Source organism: Erythranthe guttata, chromosome 4 (assembly GCF_056151865.1).
Source record: "Erythranthe guttata isolate IM_541 chromosome 4, IM_541, whole genome shotgun sequence".
Classification (NCBI taxonomy): domain Eukaryota; kingdom Viridiplantae; phylum Streptophyta; class Magnoliopsida; order Lamiales; family Phrymaceae; genus Erythranthe; species Erythranthe guttata.
This window is the reverse complement of record NC_142536.1, coordinates 8,370,092-8,385,913: the sequence shown is the minus strand read 5'-3', so window position 1 is coordinate 8,385,913 and position 15,822 is coordinate 8,370,092. Positions and strand designations below refer to the sequence as shown.

At 41.9% G+C, this 15,822-nt stretch overlaps 3 protein-coding genes across 3 annotated transcripts in view; 2 read left to right on the top strand and 1 right to left on the bottom strand.

Annotated features, from left to right (window-relative positions):
• Positions 1–10,801, top strand: part of LOC105972824 (uncharacterized) — an 87,937-nt gene extending 77,136 nt beyond the window's left edge. Inside the window, exons 10-12 of the mRNA XM_088816807.1 lie at positions 10,088–10,190; positions 10,467–10,527; positions 10,638–10,801. Coding sequence (XP_088672933.1) covers positions 10,088–10,190; positions 10,467–10,511 — 148 coding nt within the window. The 3' untranslated portion in view covers positions 10,512–10,527; positions 10,638–10,801. The remainder of the gene's footprint in view (positions 1–10,087; positions 10,191–10,466; positions 10,528–10,637) is intronic.
• Positions 10,802–12,860: 2,059 nt separating this feature from the next.
• Positions 12,861–13,863, top strand: LOC105972774 (uncharacterized). The gene is made up of 2 exons (XM_012997753.1): positions 12,861–13,736; positions 13,834–13,863. Exons 1-2 carry the CDS (start codon positions 12,861–12,863, stop codon positions 13,861–13,863), a joined length of 906 nt encoding a protein of 301 aa, XP_012853207.1.
• An 87-nt stretch (positions 13,864–13,950) lies between these two features.
• On the bottom strand, positions 13,951–15,092 carry LOC105972775 (putative L-cysteine desulfhydrase, chloroplastic). The gene has a single exon (XM_012997754.2). The coding sequence runs from the start codon at positions 14,881–14,883 to the stop codon at positions 13,951–13,953; it is 933 nt and encodes a 310-aa protein (XP_012853208.1). The 5' UTR covers positions 14,884–15,092.
• Positions 15,093–15,822: the final 730 nt, after the last annotated feature.

Genomic DNA, 15,822 nt, shown 5'->3' with positions numbered 1-15,822 from the left:
GGTGCTGACCATCCGGTATCAAACACCTTGGGTCAAATTCCACTTCACACAACCTAGATTCTTCAATGCTCTTCGCCATATTCGCGGTAATTTTGAAACTCTCACACGAAGGTTTCCAAATTACGGGGACATCAAACGAGGGAGCCCTAACATAAAAGAAACGGGATTTCCAATTCCCCAAAGACAACTTCACACTCTTCAAAAATTGGTAGGGCACTCGCGGATGAACGCAAAAGAAGGGCAACCTATTCAACCGATGCAATGTAAACAATGTCTTGAACAAATTCACAGCACTAGGCAAACCCACTCGCGACACCCTATGGTGAAAGGCCTCAAACATAAGAAGCGCAGCCGGAGTTAGCTGACTATACCCTATCTTAAATTCATCACAAATCTTCAACAAGGTCGGATGCGGAGTGATTTGAGAAGTACACGTCACGTACGCCAAGTATAACGTATGAAACCCAGCGGGCGGTGAATATAAACGCTCGCCTTTCTGAGGCAAAAGCAACTCGATATTTCGTGGCCCTCCAACTAGTCGACGAATAGACTGCAAATGCTCTTCCGTCAATACACGATCAAAATCAAATAAGTCAAAATTAATTGGCGTAATTTTCTTTTGGCTCCTCGTATCAATCTCAACATCACCCAGCGGAATATCATCTTCCTCTTCTACTTCAACAATCGGATCAATTTCACTACTCGGCTCAGCATTCACTACTTGGCTCAGCACGCTCGCTCGACGAATGTGATTGATTCGACTCATCACTATCGCTCCCAAAATCCACGACTTGACGCCCATAACAGCGTCTACTAGTACCAACCCCCTCCACTTCCTCCACAACATTAGCACTCGATCCAAAGTCATCACTCCACGAACCAATATTTTCTCGCCATCCGAAAATCCGCATATTCACGTCATCAACTGGGCCAAAACCCTCATCATCTCAACCTTCTTCCTCGCGCGACGAGCGCCGAAAAAGACCACCTGACGCTCTCCACGCGCCGGAAAACAGGCGTCGCACGCGCCCCCACGCGCGGAAAATCCCGCTTTGGACGCGCCGCCTGTTAAGTGTATATTTTTACACTTTATCGTATCTTTTTATTTGAGCTTTTGGTGTGTTTTAACGATAATTGGTGCTTAAAAAGTTGATTTATTGTATTTTAGGTACAAATTGAAGAATTGGAAAAGTATGGGGTCAAAACTGCAATTTTGGCGAAAATATGGGTCAAAAGTGAAAATATCAAAATTCTGAAGATTTAAAGCCCGGACCCCCGTCCCAGTTTTAGTGCAAATTGTGGGACCCCCGTCCGAGACTCCGAAGTTGCGCAGTAAAGGGATTTTAATTGCACAAGGAAACTGCTTTCTTCCCCAAGTTCTTCACCCTATATAAGACCAACCCAAGCACACAATTGGGGATCTCTTTTACGCAATTTGGAGAGCAACAAAGCAATAACGAAGACGAAGAATTCGAAGACTCCAAGCATAGATTTATCGTTTATGACTTATTTTATTTGCGTTTTTCCTTTAATCATGAGTAGCTAAATTACTTATTTCTAGGATTTTATTTGGAACCCTATGTGGGATTTATGAACCCTTTTCCATGATTTTATGCAAGTTTTAATTCCGGATTATTTCTTCTACTTGTTTTATTAAGTGCATGAACTTGGTCAACTTATGTGCTTTTATGTTATTGTTAATCGCATGAATCGGAAGATCGGGTTAATAATTAGAACTGTGGTAGAAGAGCCTTTGTGGTATTAACATAGGAATATAGTTAATCTCTTAGGTAGCCATTATTGAGATTTGTGCTTAATGCTGTGTACTAGAATTAATTGCATAGGAATATAGTAATTGAATCTAGAGTATTAGAATCGTAATACACGCGGAAGCGGGTTATGATTATTTTAGCATCTCAGGTTAATAATCCGGGTTAATTGCTTGCATAATTGAAGGAATTGGGGAAGTAATAATCACATAGGGGGAAGAATAAAATCCTAGGCTTGTTTACTCTGATTAAACCTTTGTTTTTAATTGCTTTCGTGCTATTGTCTTTTTGATTTGCTTTTTAATTTATTTTAATTTAGTTAATTCTCTCTAAAGTCGACTGTGTAGGGTGGGCTTGATAGCAATTGGTAGAATTTAGCGTCTAGGATTAAGTAATTAAATATTCTCTGTGAGTTCGATATCCGGACTTAATTATCCACTATATTACTTGTACGATACGTGCACTTGCGTGTAGGTTTTCGGCCAACAAGTTTTTGGCGCCGTTGCCGGGGAATATTTTAATTATTTATTTTATTCTAGCTCTAGATTTGAACAATTTTCACGATTCACCCATTTAATTTTTTTTTATTTTATTTTTTGTTTTAGGTATTGTGTATGCGTAGGAGACTCGATCTTGCAAGAGAACCGTTTGATCCCGAAATCGAACGAACTTTTCGAGCCACTAGGAGACTTCAACGCAAAAACAATATAATGGAGGACGAAGAACGCTAGGCAGCGGGTAATTTACTCGGAGCCAACGGAAACCAAGTCCAAGACCCACCCCCTCAACTTCCAGTACAGCCAGCAGTTAGGCCACGGGCACTTCAAGATTACATAATCCCGACTCATGACGGATTCCGCCCGAGCATCCAATATCCACCTATTGAGGCGCACAATTTTGAGATCAAGCAAGGCCTCTTGACGATGCTCCAAAATAACAGGCTATTTAGTGGATTGGCGGGTGAAGATCCCCATCTTCACATTGTCAATTTTCTAGATACCTGTAATTCCCACCGTCAAAACGGCGTTTCCCAAGAGGCGCTACAATTAATCCTCTTCAAGCACTCCTTACAAGGAAGAGCTCGCCAGTGGTTGATGTCCCAAGCCCCCCACTCTATCTCGTCGTGGTCTCAACTCCTCAACCTTTTCATGAAAGTTTACAGCTCACCCGAGAAGGACGAGAGAATCCGACGAGAAATTCATAATTTTGTCCAAGAGCAAGGCGAGCAATTATACGAGGCATGGGAGAGATTTAAAACTCTTTTGCGGCAGTGTCCAACACATGGAGTCGAACAATGGCGGCAAATCCACATCTTCTACCAAGGGATTAACGAGAATGCACAAACGGTCTTAGATGCATCAACCGGGGGAAATTTTATGAGTCAATCGATACCGGATGCTTTCATCATGTTGGATCAAATTGCTCAAAATCGGTTTGCCAAGTCAAGCGAGAGGACGGTTAGTGGAGCCAAGAAAGTTCCCGGAGTGTTGGAGTTAGATGCAATTACGGCCCTTCAAGCTCAAGTGACCCAAATTGCTCAACAAAATCAACTCCTTCTACAGCACATCAAAGCAAGTCCACCACAACAAGTTCAAGTAGTTGATTCTCCATGTTGTGAAATTTGCGGTGGAAATCACTACACGCTCCAATGCCAACAAGATGTGGAGTCTCTCAACTAGGTCAACAATGCGCCTCGCCAATTCCAAAATCAAGGGTGGAGATCACAAGGGCAATATGGAGGAAATCAACAAGGCCAAGGGTATCAAAGACCTCAAGGTCAATTTCAAAATCAAGCCCCTCCTCAACAAAGCTATCAAGCCAACAATCCACCGGCCCAAAAATCAAATACGGATGAGATATTGGCCCAATTCATGACCGCTATCCAAGCCTCGCTGCGGAATTTGGAGAATCAATTCGCTCAATTCGTTGTGAATCAAGAGAAACGTCCGGCGGGAGCATTGCCATCGAATACGGAAGATCCTCGAAAGCAAAAGTTCGAGACGTGCCAAGCTATCAATTTCAAGATCGAGAAAAATGAAGAAAGTCAAGTCAAGCCGCAAGTCACTGTAGCCGAATGGGTCGAACCAATCCCATATCCACAAAGATTGCTAACGAAAAAGATCGAGGTCGAGACATGCCAAGCAGTCACCTTGAAGAACGACAAGCAGTTGGAGGAAGCCCCACGAAAAGAAAAGAGAAACACGATAATCGAGAAGCCGAAAGTGAATGAGGAAAAAGAATCAGCTCATGAAGAGCCACCATCAACGGTGCCTTCACAAGTCCCTCCAATTCCTTATCCTCAAAAGTTTATAAAGAAGAAGCTCGATGCCGAATATCAAAAATTTTTGGACAAGTTGAAGGAAATTCGCATAAATATTCCTTTCATTGAAGCACTTCAAAAGATGCCAAAGTGGGTGAAGTTCCTAAAGGACCTCGTGAAGAAAAGTAAGAAATTGCAAGGGAACGAGATGATCCAACTCACGGAGCAAATTAGTGCAATTCTTACTCGGCCTCTTCCACAAAAACTCGGCGATCCAAGTAAGTTTACTATTCCTTGTACTATAGGAGGTAAAAATTTTAGATCGCTCATTGATTTAGGTGCTAGCATTAATCTTATGCCATACTCTACTTTTAAAAATCTTGGGTTAGGAGAAATTGAACCGACGGCTATAACTCTTCAATTAGCCGATAGATCTTTAGTTTACCCAAGAGGTATTTTAGAGAATGTGCTAGTGAAAGTCAACAAATTTATCTTCCCTGTCGATTTTGTTATACTTGATATAGATGAGGATAGGGAGATACCCCTTATCGTAGGGAGACCTTTTTTAGCCACGTCGAAAACGCTAATTGATTGTGCTAGTGGTGATCTTACAATGACTGTGCATGATCAAACAATCAAATTCAATGTTTTTAATGCTAATAAAAATCCATGTGATAATAATGATTGTTTTGCTATTAAGCTTATGGATTTTACAACTCATGAAAAATTTGATGTTTTGAACTTGGACAATGGGAAAGTATCTTTGAGTGCAGGAGATGATGGCAGAAATGGGAATTGGACGGAGCAAGTTTATTTCATGGACTCGCTTTTAAATCCTCCGAGAGAAAGTCATACGAGTCGAGGTCTTAACGACGATGAGAATGCAAGGAAGATGTTGCCACCCAAAGACTCGAGCAAGTGACGAGAGAAAGATGAGTCAAGCTATTGTGGTCGTAAGGAGAAAATCAAAAAGGAATTGCACAAAGGACAATTGGTGTTATTGTGCAAATCCCGTCTTTGGTTATTTCCAAGGAAGGGCAAATCAAAGTGGTCGCGGCCGTTTATTGTCCAAGAAATTCTTCCTAACGAGGTGGTCAAAATAAAGGAGCGAGATTCAAATCGTACGTTCAACGTGAAGCGGAGCCGGCTCAAACCGTATTGGGAAGCGAGTGAAGATTGCCAAGTGACTTCGGTCGCTTTTGCTTGAAAATAAAGAAGCAACGTCCGGCTAAAGACTTTAAACTTAGCGCTTCTCGGGAGGCAACCCGAGCTTTATGTTTTCGTAGTTTTCTTTAATTTTTCGTTTCATTTTTATCGCCATAGGCATGCATTCTATTTAATCTATTTGAATTTTACTTTTCAAGGTCGAAAACATGGTCAGGGGGTCGAGACGGCCGTCCGAAATTGCAAGCAAAATCCCGGACGGCCGTCTGGGAAACAGAACGATCAAATTGTCATCTCTGTCTATGAGACGGCCGTCCCAAAAATATGTGTAAATGTGGGACGGCCGTCCCACAACTAGGAAGAGGAAAAAAATGTCGGACGGCCGTCCGAAAATCAGCACAAAACCCGGGACGGCCGTCCGACTAGTTTTGGGGCGTTTTAACTTTAAAAAAATTAGATTTTCTCCCCCATTATTTCCTAAACCCTCCTCTTTCCTTCTCTCAAACTTCCACACACAAATGGAGGCTAGAGAATCGAACCAAATTCTTCAAGATCTACTCTTTCAAGGCACGCCCACAAGGTGTTCGACAATTTGCTCCAACCAAATTTTGAGTTCGATTGTTAACCAATTCTCACCGAATATATTCCAACCTCTCTCCCAACTATGTCGTCCAACAAACGAGGCCGCACGAGCGAAGCATCATCTTCCAAAGGGAGGAAAAGGGAAAGAAAAGTGCCACCGCCCAATGAGGACGAGCGTGAGAGAGCTAGGGAGGAGCACCCCGATCACATCGACTCCGACTAAATCAGGTGTTTTCTATCCTTAAACTTTGTGCTAAATTCGTTGAGGGCAACGAAAATTTTAAGTTTGGGGGTGAAAAACATGTTATTTTTGTGCTTATTTGTTTTAGTTTGCATGCATTAAGTTGTATTCGTTTTTATTGTTTTTCTCGTTTTTTCCGGAATATAAATATAAAAAAAAAAAAGATTTGCTTGAGTCGAATGCATCGATGATTTGTGATGATGAGAGATGATCAATTTTTTATGATGAGATTGCTTGTTTTGTGTGATAAGGACTTGATGTTTGTTTAGCTTTCGATTCAACGGGACTTAGAAGCGAATTATTGCTAGGAATCACATTTTGTGCATTGCTTTGGTTGAACGTTTTGTATTTTAAATTTGGAATTAATTTGTGCTAGATCATGCTATGTTCGGTTTTAGAACTCACCTTAGGAAATTTATGATACGAAGTATTGAGTAGTGAGTGATTTGAGATATGATTTGGGCCTTCTTTGAACCGTTTGAGCCTTTCAAGCCGACCTTTTTATCGAAATTATCCTTAGAACCTTGATTTGAGCCTCGGAGAAAAGGTGTTCTTTCTTTTAGCCAATGTGTGAGGTAGAATTGGTGGAGATTCTTGAAAATTACCCCTTGGAGATCGGTCGGAAATTTTTATAAGGTCCTTCTTCTTCTTCGAAAAAAAAAATGAAAAAAAAAAAACGAAAAGAAGGCAAATATCTATGCTTCTATATATATATATATATATAATAAAAAAAAAAAAAAAAAAAAAAAAAAAAAAAAAAAAGAGAAAAAGAAGAAGAAGAAGAAGAGACTAGAAGGGAGAAGAAATAAGGACTAGTTGTTGAATTATCTTTGAGAACTCGATCCCTTGCCTCAAAAGCAAAAGTGGAGACTTTTGAACTTTTGAGAATCGAGTTTACTAAAGTCCGTAGAGGTGAATTCATTGTTTCAAACGCCTATCTTTCAAATTTTGGCGTAATCACCTAAATTCAAGAAGAATAGCCACATATACCCATATTTCCTACCTCGAACCAAAGAGCCTAACAATTGAAAGCCACAAAGCCCCAATGATCCCAATAGCTTAATGTTCGATATTAGTAGAGTAGAATAATTTGGTGAGTATTTGGAGTCAAGCATATGCATGTAAGTATAAATTCTTTCTATCTTTAATTTGCAAATATTGGATGCTTGAAACAATTGTATGAATTGTGGTTTTTGGTAATGGTGAGTGACTAAGTGTTGTTCAATTTTGAGCTTGCGAATGCCTAAGAATTGTCATTATAATTACAAGTTCTGAAAACGTGAAGTTGATCATTGATCTATGTGATGAGATGTTATTGTTGAGTTATTTGCTTATTGGTAGATTTTGCTTGAGGACAAGCAAAAGTTCAAGTTTTGGTGTGTGTTAAGTGTATATTTTTACACTTTATCGTATCTTTTTATTTGAGCTTTTGGTGTGTTTTAACGATAATTGGTGCTTAAAAAGTTGATTTATTGTATTTTAGGTACAAATTGAAGAATTGGAAAAGTATGGGGTCAAAACTGCAATTTTGGCGAAAATATGGGTCCAAAGTGAAAATATCAAAATTCTGAAGATTTAAAGCCCGGACCCCGTCCCAGTTTTAGTGCAAATTGTGGGACCCCGTCCGAGACTCCGAAGTTGCGCAGTAAAGGGATTTTAATTGCACAAGGAAACTGCCTTCTTCCCCAAGTTCTTCACCCTATATAAGACCAACCCAAGCACACAATTGGGGATCTCTTTTACGCAATTTGGAGAGCAACAAAGCAATAACGAAGACGAAGAATTCGAAGACTCTAAGCATAGATTTATCGTTTATGACTTATTTTATTTGCGTTTTTCCTTTAATCATGAGTAGCTAAATTACTTATTTCTAGGATTTTATTTGGAACCCTATGTGGGATTTATGAACCCTTTTCCATGATTTTATGCAAGTTTTAATTCCGGATTATTTCTTCTACTTGTTTTATTAAGTGCATGAACTTGATCAACTTATGTGCTTTTATGTTATTGTTAATCGCATGAATCGGAAGATCGGGTTAATAATTAGAACTGTGGTAGAAGAGCCTTTGTGGTATTAACATAGGAATATAGTTAATCTCTTAGGTAGCCATTATTGAGATTTGTGCTTAATGTTGTGTTGTAGAATTAATTGCATAGGAATATAGTAATTGAATCTAGAGTAGTAGAATCGTAATACACGCGGAAGCGGGTTATGATTATTTTAGCATCTCAGGTAAATAATCCGGGTTAATTGCTTGCATAATTGAAGGAATTGGGGAAGTAATAATCACATAGGGGGAAGAATAAAATCCTAGGCTTGTTTACTCTGATTAAACCTTCGTTTTTAATTGCTTTCGTGCTATTGTCTTTTTTATTTGCTTTTTAATTTATTTTAATTTAGTTAATTCTCTCTAAAGTCGACTGTGTAGGGTGGGCTTCATAGCAATTGGTAGAATTTAGCGTCTAGGATTAAGTAATTAAATATTCTCTGTGGGTTCGATATCCAGACTTAATCGTCCACTATATTACTTGTACGATACGTGCACTTGCGTGTAGGTTTTCGGCCAACACCGCCACGCGCGGCAGAACCCAGCCCCGCCCCCGCTGACGCGCGCGCGTCGCCACTGGGGAGCACGCCAGACGTGCGCTTGTGCCGCCAATTGCCCACCACCGACATGCGAGCCTCCCTCACACGCACCAATCGCGCGCGCGCGTCCCTCCACGCCCGACGCGCGCGCGCGTTCCTCGTTCCCCACCACAAACGCGCTCGCGCGTACCTCGGCCACTGTGCCTGACGCGCGCGCGCGTCGTTCCTCCACTGGTCCAGCTGGCTGCCTACCTTCTCTCCTCTCCTCGGTTGATGTGCAAGCCGCCGAGCCGCACCGCCCAGCCGCGCCGCCTCCTCCAATAGAGACCTCGGGCTTCGCGCCTACACATTATAACCCGTTGGTGGCAGCTCGGTCCGAGCCGATGGCTCTAGCTGAGCCGTCGCTGCCACCAACCTCTGCCTCCCACCCTCCGATTCGTAAACCACCGGTCGACGATCCAATTTTCGCACCCGATACTACAACCTTCTCGCGTTCCATACTAACGGTACCAAAAGTTTTCTCGCCCCCTTCAACCGGATCTCGAATTTTAATTCGCAAAGATTTCGACTTACCCGGGTTCGACCTGGTAAATATTTTTCTTCGAAGAAACAATCAAGAAACAAAAAAATTCTACTCTACCACAAAAAAAATTTAGAGAAGCAAGAGCACGGAAGAAGACCCAAAGTTAAAAATACTTACCCATATTTATTCCACAGGAGTTGGAATTTAATTCTTTCCACCGCAAAAGAAGTCTATTTATCTGGCCCTATTATATTATTTAAAACCCTTAAATATATACCTCGCTGCCAAATAAATACAATTATCTCTTCTTTAATTAATGAGATTAATTCAACGCCAATGGAAACTCGTCAAGCAAAGACACAATTAACTCTCGACACGAGCCGGATTCCCCTCGACAAGTCTCCCGTCTCGACTCGAGAGTTGGGAGCTTAATGATATACCTAATTGGGCCGATCCAATGGGCCCCCAATTTATCTAATAATTGGGCCCACTACACGAAAGCCCAAGCACCTTCAAAATAAGGTTTGGCCCAACAAAGTAAACCCAACCCAATCAACGACATATAAATAGAGGTTTTATTTATTTGTTAATGTACGTTTTATGATTCACAAGTAATCTAGAGTTTTATTTTCTCAACCATCTCCACTATCCGTACATCTGACTTGAGCGGCGGAAGGGTTTCCGCCGGATCAACCCCCAGCTTAGTTCACGTGTGTTCATTTCGCAGGGACTTCAGGATCATCAAGTTGCTAGCTACTGATCCGCTTTTACTCCCCTAGCTCATTTATTACCCTACTATAGGTAATCTAAGTAATAGCACCATCAGTATGCATGCTTCAACCACGAATGTAAACAATCTAGAATAATTTAAGGTAGTAGATAAACTATTGGATGTTCAACTTATTTGCATTTTGACTACGTATGTCAATTTGTACTTACTATGTGAACTCCTCCTTTGCAGTCCATTTTCGATAGAGTTCAAGGTCAGCATCGTAATTACTTTCCTGTCGGATCAATCTAAGAAACACAAGAAAGTCGCCGACCCAAAAGCTCCAAAATCATGGGTATGTACCGAACTTTTATATTTATTGCCTATTTATTGGCATTAGCAACTGCATACTCTGCTTTATTTTTGAGAATGCATATACAGTAGAGCCTCGATAAATTAATACTCGATAAATTAATAACCTTGATTAAATAATAGTTTCGGTGATAACGTGTCAAATTATTAACTCGATAATTTAATAATTCGCTACATTAATAGAATTTCCCTAGTCCCGACTGAATTAATTTATAGAGGTTTAACTGTATTCATTTATGTCCTTGTTCTTCAAATTTAGGTGGCAATGGAAAGTGTACCGTTGGAACTGGTCCGCACAATGTGAGAGATACTTCAACAAGGTAACTATCTTATTAAGTCGGATCCCAACAAAATGGACCAATAAATGGTTCTCGAAACTGACAATTCTATTTTTCTATAAACATATGATAATTCTCGTTTTCGTGATCAGAGTTATATTAGATGCTTGGGGAGACAACATAAGCGGTCAGATATGTTCGCGACTCTGCTTTTTTTACATTTACTATTTGCATCAAACACTGTTACATTGGATCCATATTTTATACGTTAGATACTATTAACAATTGCACATAACATCAAGAGTTACTGGGCGTGTTACAAGGGAATCGGAAAACACCTTTAAATCCATACCTTTTTTATTTATTTTTCTAGTAGCTTTATATCAGGCAATTGCATCATTTTCTTTTCAAAACGAAAAAAATGAAATGGTCTTGTAATTGGCCATTACAATACAGTTAAACCTCTATAAATTAATACTGTCGGGACTAGGAAAATTCTATTAATTTAGCGAGTTAATAATTAAATACGTTTTCACCCCAGTCGGGACTGAGAGAAACTATTATTTAATCGAGGTTATTAATTCATCGAGGTTCGATTGTGTACTCATTCGAAGAAATTCAGACATTCGACCGCAGTGGATACCACAATTAGATTAAGGATTGATAGTTAACAGACACATGCGGATACATATTCACCGTCGTAGACACTACATTTGGTCCCGACGGGGAGAAAATGTAAAATAAAAGGAAACATATTGAAAAATATACACAAAGTTGTATCAGTTACTGCAGTAGACAAACAAAAGTTGAGCTCAATGTTTTCAAATACCGATGTAATTATTGAAAAGTTAGAAAACCAACTCATATATTCGAGCAAATCATCAATCTCTCCTAATTACAGTAATATTGAAGAGAAGATATATACAACTGCAAGCTAATCTGACAAACATAAATGTTTGACTTTTGTTTTCTAGCAGATACCACTCCTGCTGATTGCTATAAACACGGGCTCTTTCACATGCATATTCTATATCTATATCTATCTATCTATACTGCTTATAAAAGGATGAATGTGGATGGGATTTCTTCAATTTTTTATTTGTACAAAAATGCCCTCACTAAATTGCTTTTACATATAAACTTTGACGGAAAATTACATAATTTAGTTATCAATTAATATACAACAAATATAATAATAATAATAATAGTAATAATTAACTTCATACGGTTCATTGTATTAATGAGATTAAAACTACCATGCATGTATTTATAATTCAAAGTCACACGATCCAAATTCATTTTTCGGAATTAAATTGTCTATTGATATACCCTGTTAATCGGCTCTAAAACTTCTAATCTGTAACAATCTAAAATAAATGATTAAACAAAAGAAACTCAAGGGTCTTAGTTAGTGGTTTGAGCGCCAATTAAATTCAATTAATTTGGTATTTCTCTCAGTTTTTTCAGGTTATACCCTCTTGTGTTTCTCGATTTTTTAAGAGTTGGATCGTGAAGCATGGTCAAATTTACTTTTTTGTACGGACCCTCAAATTTGTAGACCTCTTGTAACTTTTTGGTTTATCTTCCATATATTAAATTTATCATATGTGATGCAACATTACATATATGTGTTCATATAAATGGGATGGACATTTCTTGTATGCAGCAAATGAGAAACAAGAAAAAGAGAAACATAGGATGAAGTGTGCACTGCAAGAATATTGGAAACTATTTAAATAATATTGAGGGGAAGTTGCTGCCGCTGTGGAGTAATTTGCTATTTGGCTTTGTTTCTCCAACGCATGATAGCAGAAGCCTCAACTCGCGCCGCCATGGAGGCCGTAACTCAATATATCGCCACGATGGGAGCAAACGCTCCCAATGCGATACCAGCGCCAGCTCCACCTATAGCGCCACCTGTGGCCCCACCGCCAATCCAAAATCAAATAAGTGTCTCCTCCTCTACCTCGGACCCACGGTCCCGAGTGCAGCTATCTACTAATCACATAGGGGCACAGCCCAGACAGCAGCGTCGACGCTCACCCCCACGGGGGAATGCGTCACCACAGAGAGTCCCTCTCTTTAATGAGGGAGAAGGCGAGGTAAACAGCAGAATGTCTCGTCAAAATCTTTTCCCCCAACCAAATAATCTAATGGGTGAAAGAATGCCTGTCCCAACAAGACGCAGTCCCTTCACCATAGACATTCTCAACGAGGTATTACCTCAAGGAGTAAAGATCTCGGGGTTACCTCAATTTGAAGGGACCACCGACCTACAGGAGCATATAGTGAAATTCAGCGCCATGGCGGATTTATATGGCCCGACGGATGCTGCGATGTGCAAAATGTTCCGCACCACTCTCTCCAAGAGGGCAATGAATTGGTTCAACTCTCTACCCATAGGGTCGATTGACACCTTCGCCCGGTTGTCAACCCGGTTTACCAACCAATTCGCCATCAACAAACAATATGCCAAGACCCCAGCTCATCTTTTCTCTGTAGTACAGAGAGATAACGAAACGGTCCGCAACTACATTAAGCGTTTCGTAGAAGCCGTCTATGAAGTCCCCAGTGTAAGACAAGACATGCTCTCCGGGATTATGCAGCAGAACTTGAAACCGGGTAGATTCAAAGAATCTATCGCCGGAAGACCCCCAGGCAACCTAGAGGAGTTGCTGAATCGAGCCGAAAAATACGTCCGGATAGAGGAAGCCTCTACCCATGCCCCTCCTAAAAGGAAAAGGGAAGATGACCGTCAGGACAATAGGAGGCGCGATGATCGACGTCCACCACTTCCACCTCAAGGCCAACCCTCTTCCTCCTACAATAGGTTTACTCCGCTAAACACTCGCCTCACGGAAATCCTTCGCGTGATAGAACAGAAAGGTTTAGCAGAGCCTCCACGTCCTATGCAGCCAAATGCAAAGCGAGAAAAGTCGGATCGTTATTGTCGATTCCACAAGGACAGAGGGCATACTACGGAGGAATGTGCACAACTCAAAGTGGCGATTGAGAGGCTGATCAAACAGGGTCATTTAGGCGAATACATTGATATACCTCGAAATAAGCGCCGTGATGATCCTCCACGCCGAGATAATAATCGAGATCAACAGCAAAGACGAGATGAGGGGGGTCATCGACGTGACCCAGATAACAACGATAACCAACCTACCCGGGGAATCATCTCCTTTATCTCCGGAGGATCGGCGGGTGGCGATTCACAAAATGCAAGACGCACCCTCGCTCGATCAGCACGCATGAATCAAGAACGTGCTTCTCCATCCGCACGCATATATCAAATACGAAGACCTGATCACAGCATAGTCTTCAACTCATCCGACCTTGAAGGTCCAGATGAAGACCATGTCGATGCATTAGTAGTAACAACAACGGTGGCCAACTTCTTGGTCAAGAAGATATTAGTGGACGGTGGGAGCTCAGCTGACATCATGTACCTCCACGCTTTTAAGCAGCCTTATCGTGGTTTCGTTTCATTATTCCCGAAATGCCCCCGTCGAATCTGTTTACGAATTCGATCACATCGGGCAGGACGAGCTGCGCGCTGTAGTCTCGTGTGCCCATCCAGGCGGTGGCTGTGTCCATTAGTTCGTCGGATGTTTGCTTGGAGTACAAGAAAGCGGCGGACGGTGGGCAGAACAGCCACTTGTGGAGGTTGCTCGTGTAGAAGTCCGCGCCGATGGATTTCACATCGATCGGGAGGTTTCCGATTGCGTGGACCCCGTCGATGAATATCGTGTCTACGCCTTCGTTCCGGCAGATTTGGACGAGTTCCTTGACGGGGATTATTACGCAGGGCATTGAGGTGATGTGGTCGATTACGGCGAGCCGGATTTTCCGGCCGTTCGATTTGCCGGTACGGAGGGCTTTGCGGAATTCGAGGACGATCTCGGAGGCGGATTTGACCGGGAAGGGGAGGTGGACCTCGATGACGTGGCCGCCGGCGCGGGTGATGTAGGCCTGGACGGATTTTTTGACGGCGCCGTAGGCGTAGTGGAGGATGAGGGCGGCGTCGCCGGGGCGGAAGTTGGAGGAGAGGGAGAAGGAGCTGGTGGTGTGCTGGAGGACGACGGCGGCGGTGGTGGCGTTGTCGACGATGGAGATCTCGTCGACGTGGTCGGCGTTGATTAGGGTTTGGATGAGGCGGCGGGAGTGGAGGATTGAGGGTTTGAGGAGCTTGGCGTGGTAGTAGTCGGGCTGGCGGAGGAGGAGGAGGTGGTGGCGCTGCTGGGCGGCGATGATGGTGGCGGGGCAGCAGCCGAAGCTGCCGTTGTTGATCCGGGCGATTGTCGGGTCGTGGTGGGAGAATTCGGAGCGGAGCTCCGATTGGGTGATGCAATTGGATTCGGGTTTGGGGTTATCGTCGTCGTCGGCGGCCATTTGGGGGAAGTGGTGAAGGGCATAACTCTCTCTCTCTCTCTACTCTCTATAAACAAATGTAGAGAGAGAGTAGAGAGAGAAAGTGGATGACATGGATTTCGACAATAACGGAATAAAAAAACTCATTGTTTGAGGGAATCAAGATTGAAGAAACATAAACTAGTGGAAAATGGAACGAAGCAAAGAGTTACATAGTTGACATTTTTTTCTGTCATGTCATGTGAGAGAGATTTTTCAAATTCAACAAGTTGTTGTGAATCAGATTTTAATCAAGTCAAAGATGTAATTTCCTTGCTTTTCGATGCCTCCTCAAAGTTGATAGGCTCCGTATCAACAAACAAACAGAATAAGTTTGAATTGTGATTGAGTTGATCATAAATCTCATGTAGAGACCTTGTCTTTCGAGGTCCTTCACTACTCGAACTTTCACCCTCGGAAGAAGATGCAGGTGATGATGGTGGAGTTACTTCATCTACGGGCTCCTCTTCAATTTCCTTAGTTGCAGCCTCAAACGGGTAGAATGTGTAATGCTCCTTTTCTTGAGCATTCCAATCCCACGAACTCTTCTCATCGAACACAACGTCTCGACTGATTTTACTCTTATTCTCAACAGGATCATACAACTTGTATCCTTTTGCAGCTTGATCATAGCCCACAAAAATATACTTTTGGCTTTTGTCGTCAAGTTTCTTTCGTTGTTGGTCCGGAACATGCATATGGGCAATACTCCCAAACATTCTCAAATGTGCTATGCTAGGCTTGAATCCACTCCAAGCCTCTTGTGGTGTTTTCTCAAAAACACTCCTCGTCGAACTCCGGTTTGATAGATACACAGCACAATCAACGGCTTCTGCCCAAAACTCCTTCGGCAATTGTTTGGACTTCAACATGCATCGAACCATGTTCATAATGGATCGATTCTTCCTCTCTGCGACACCG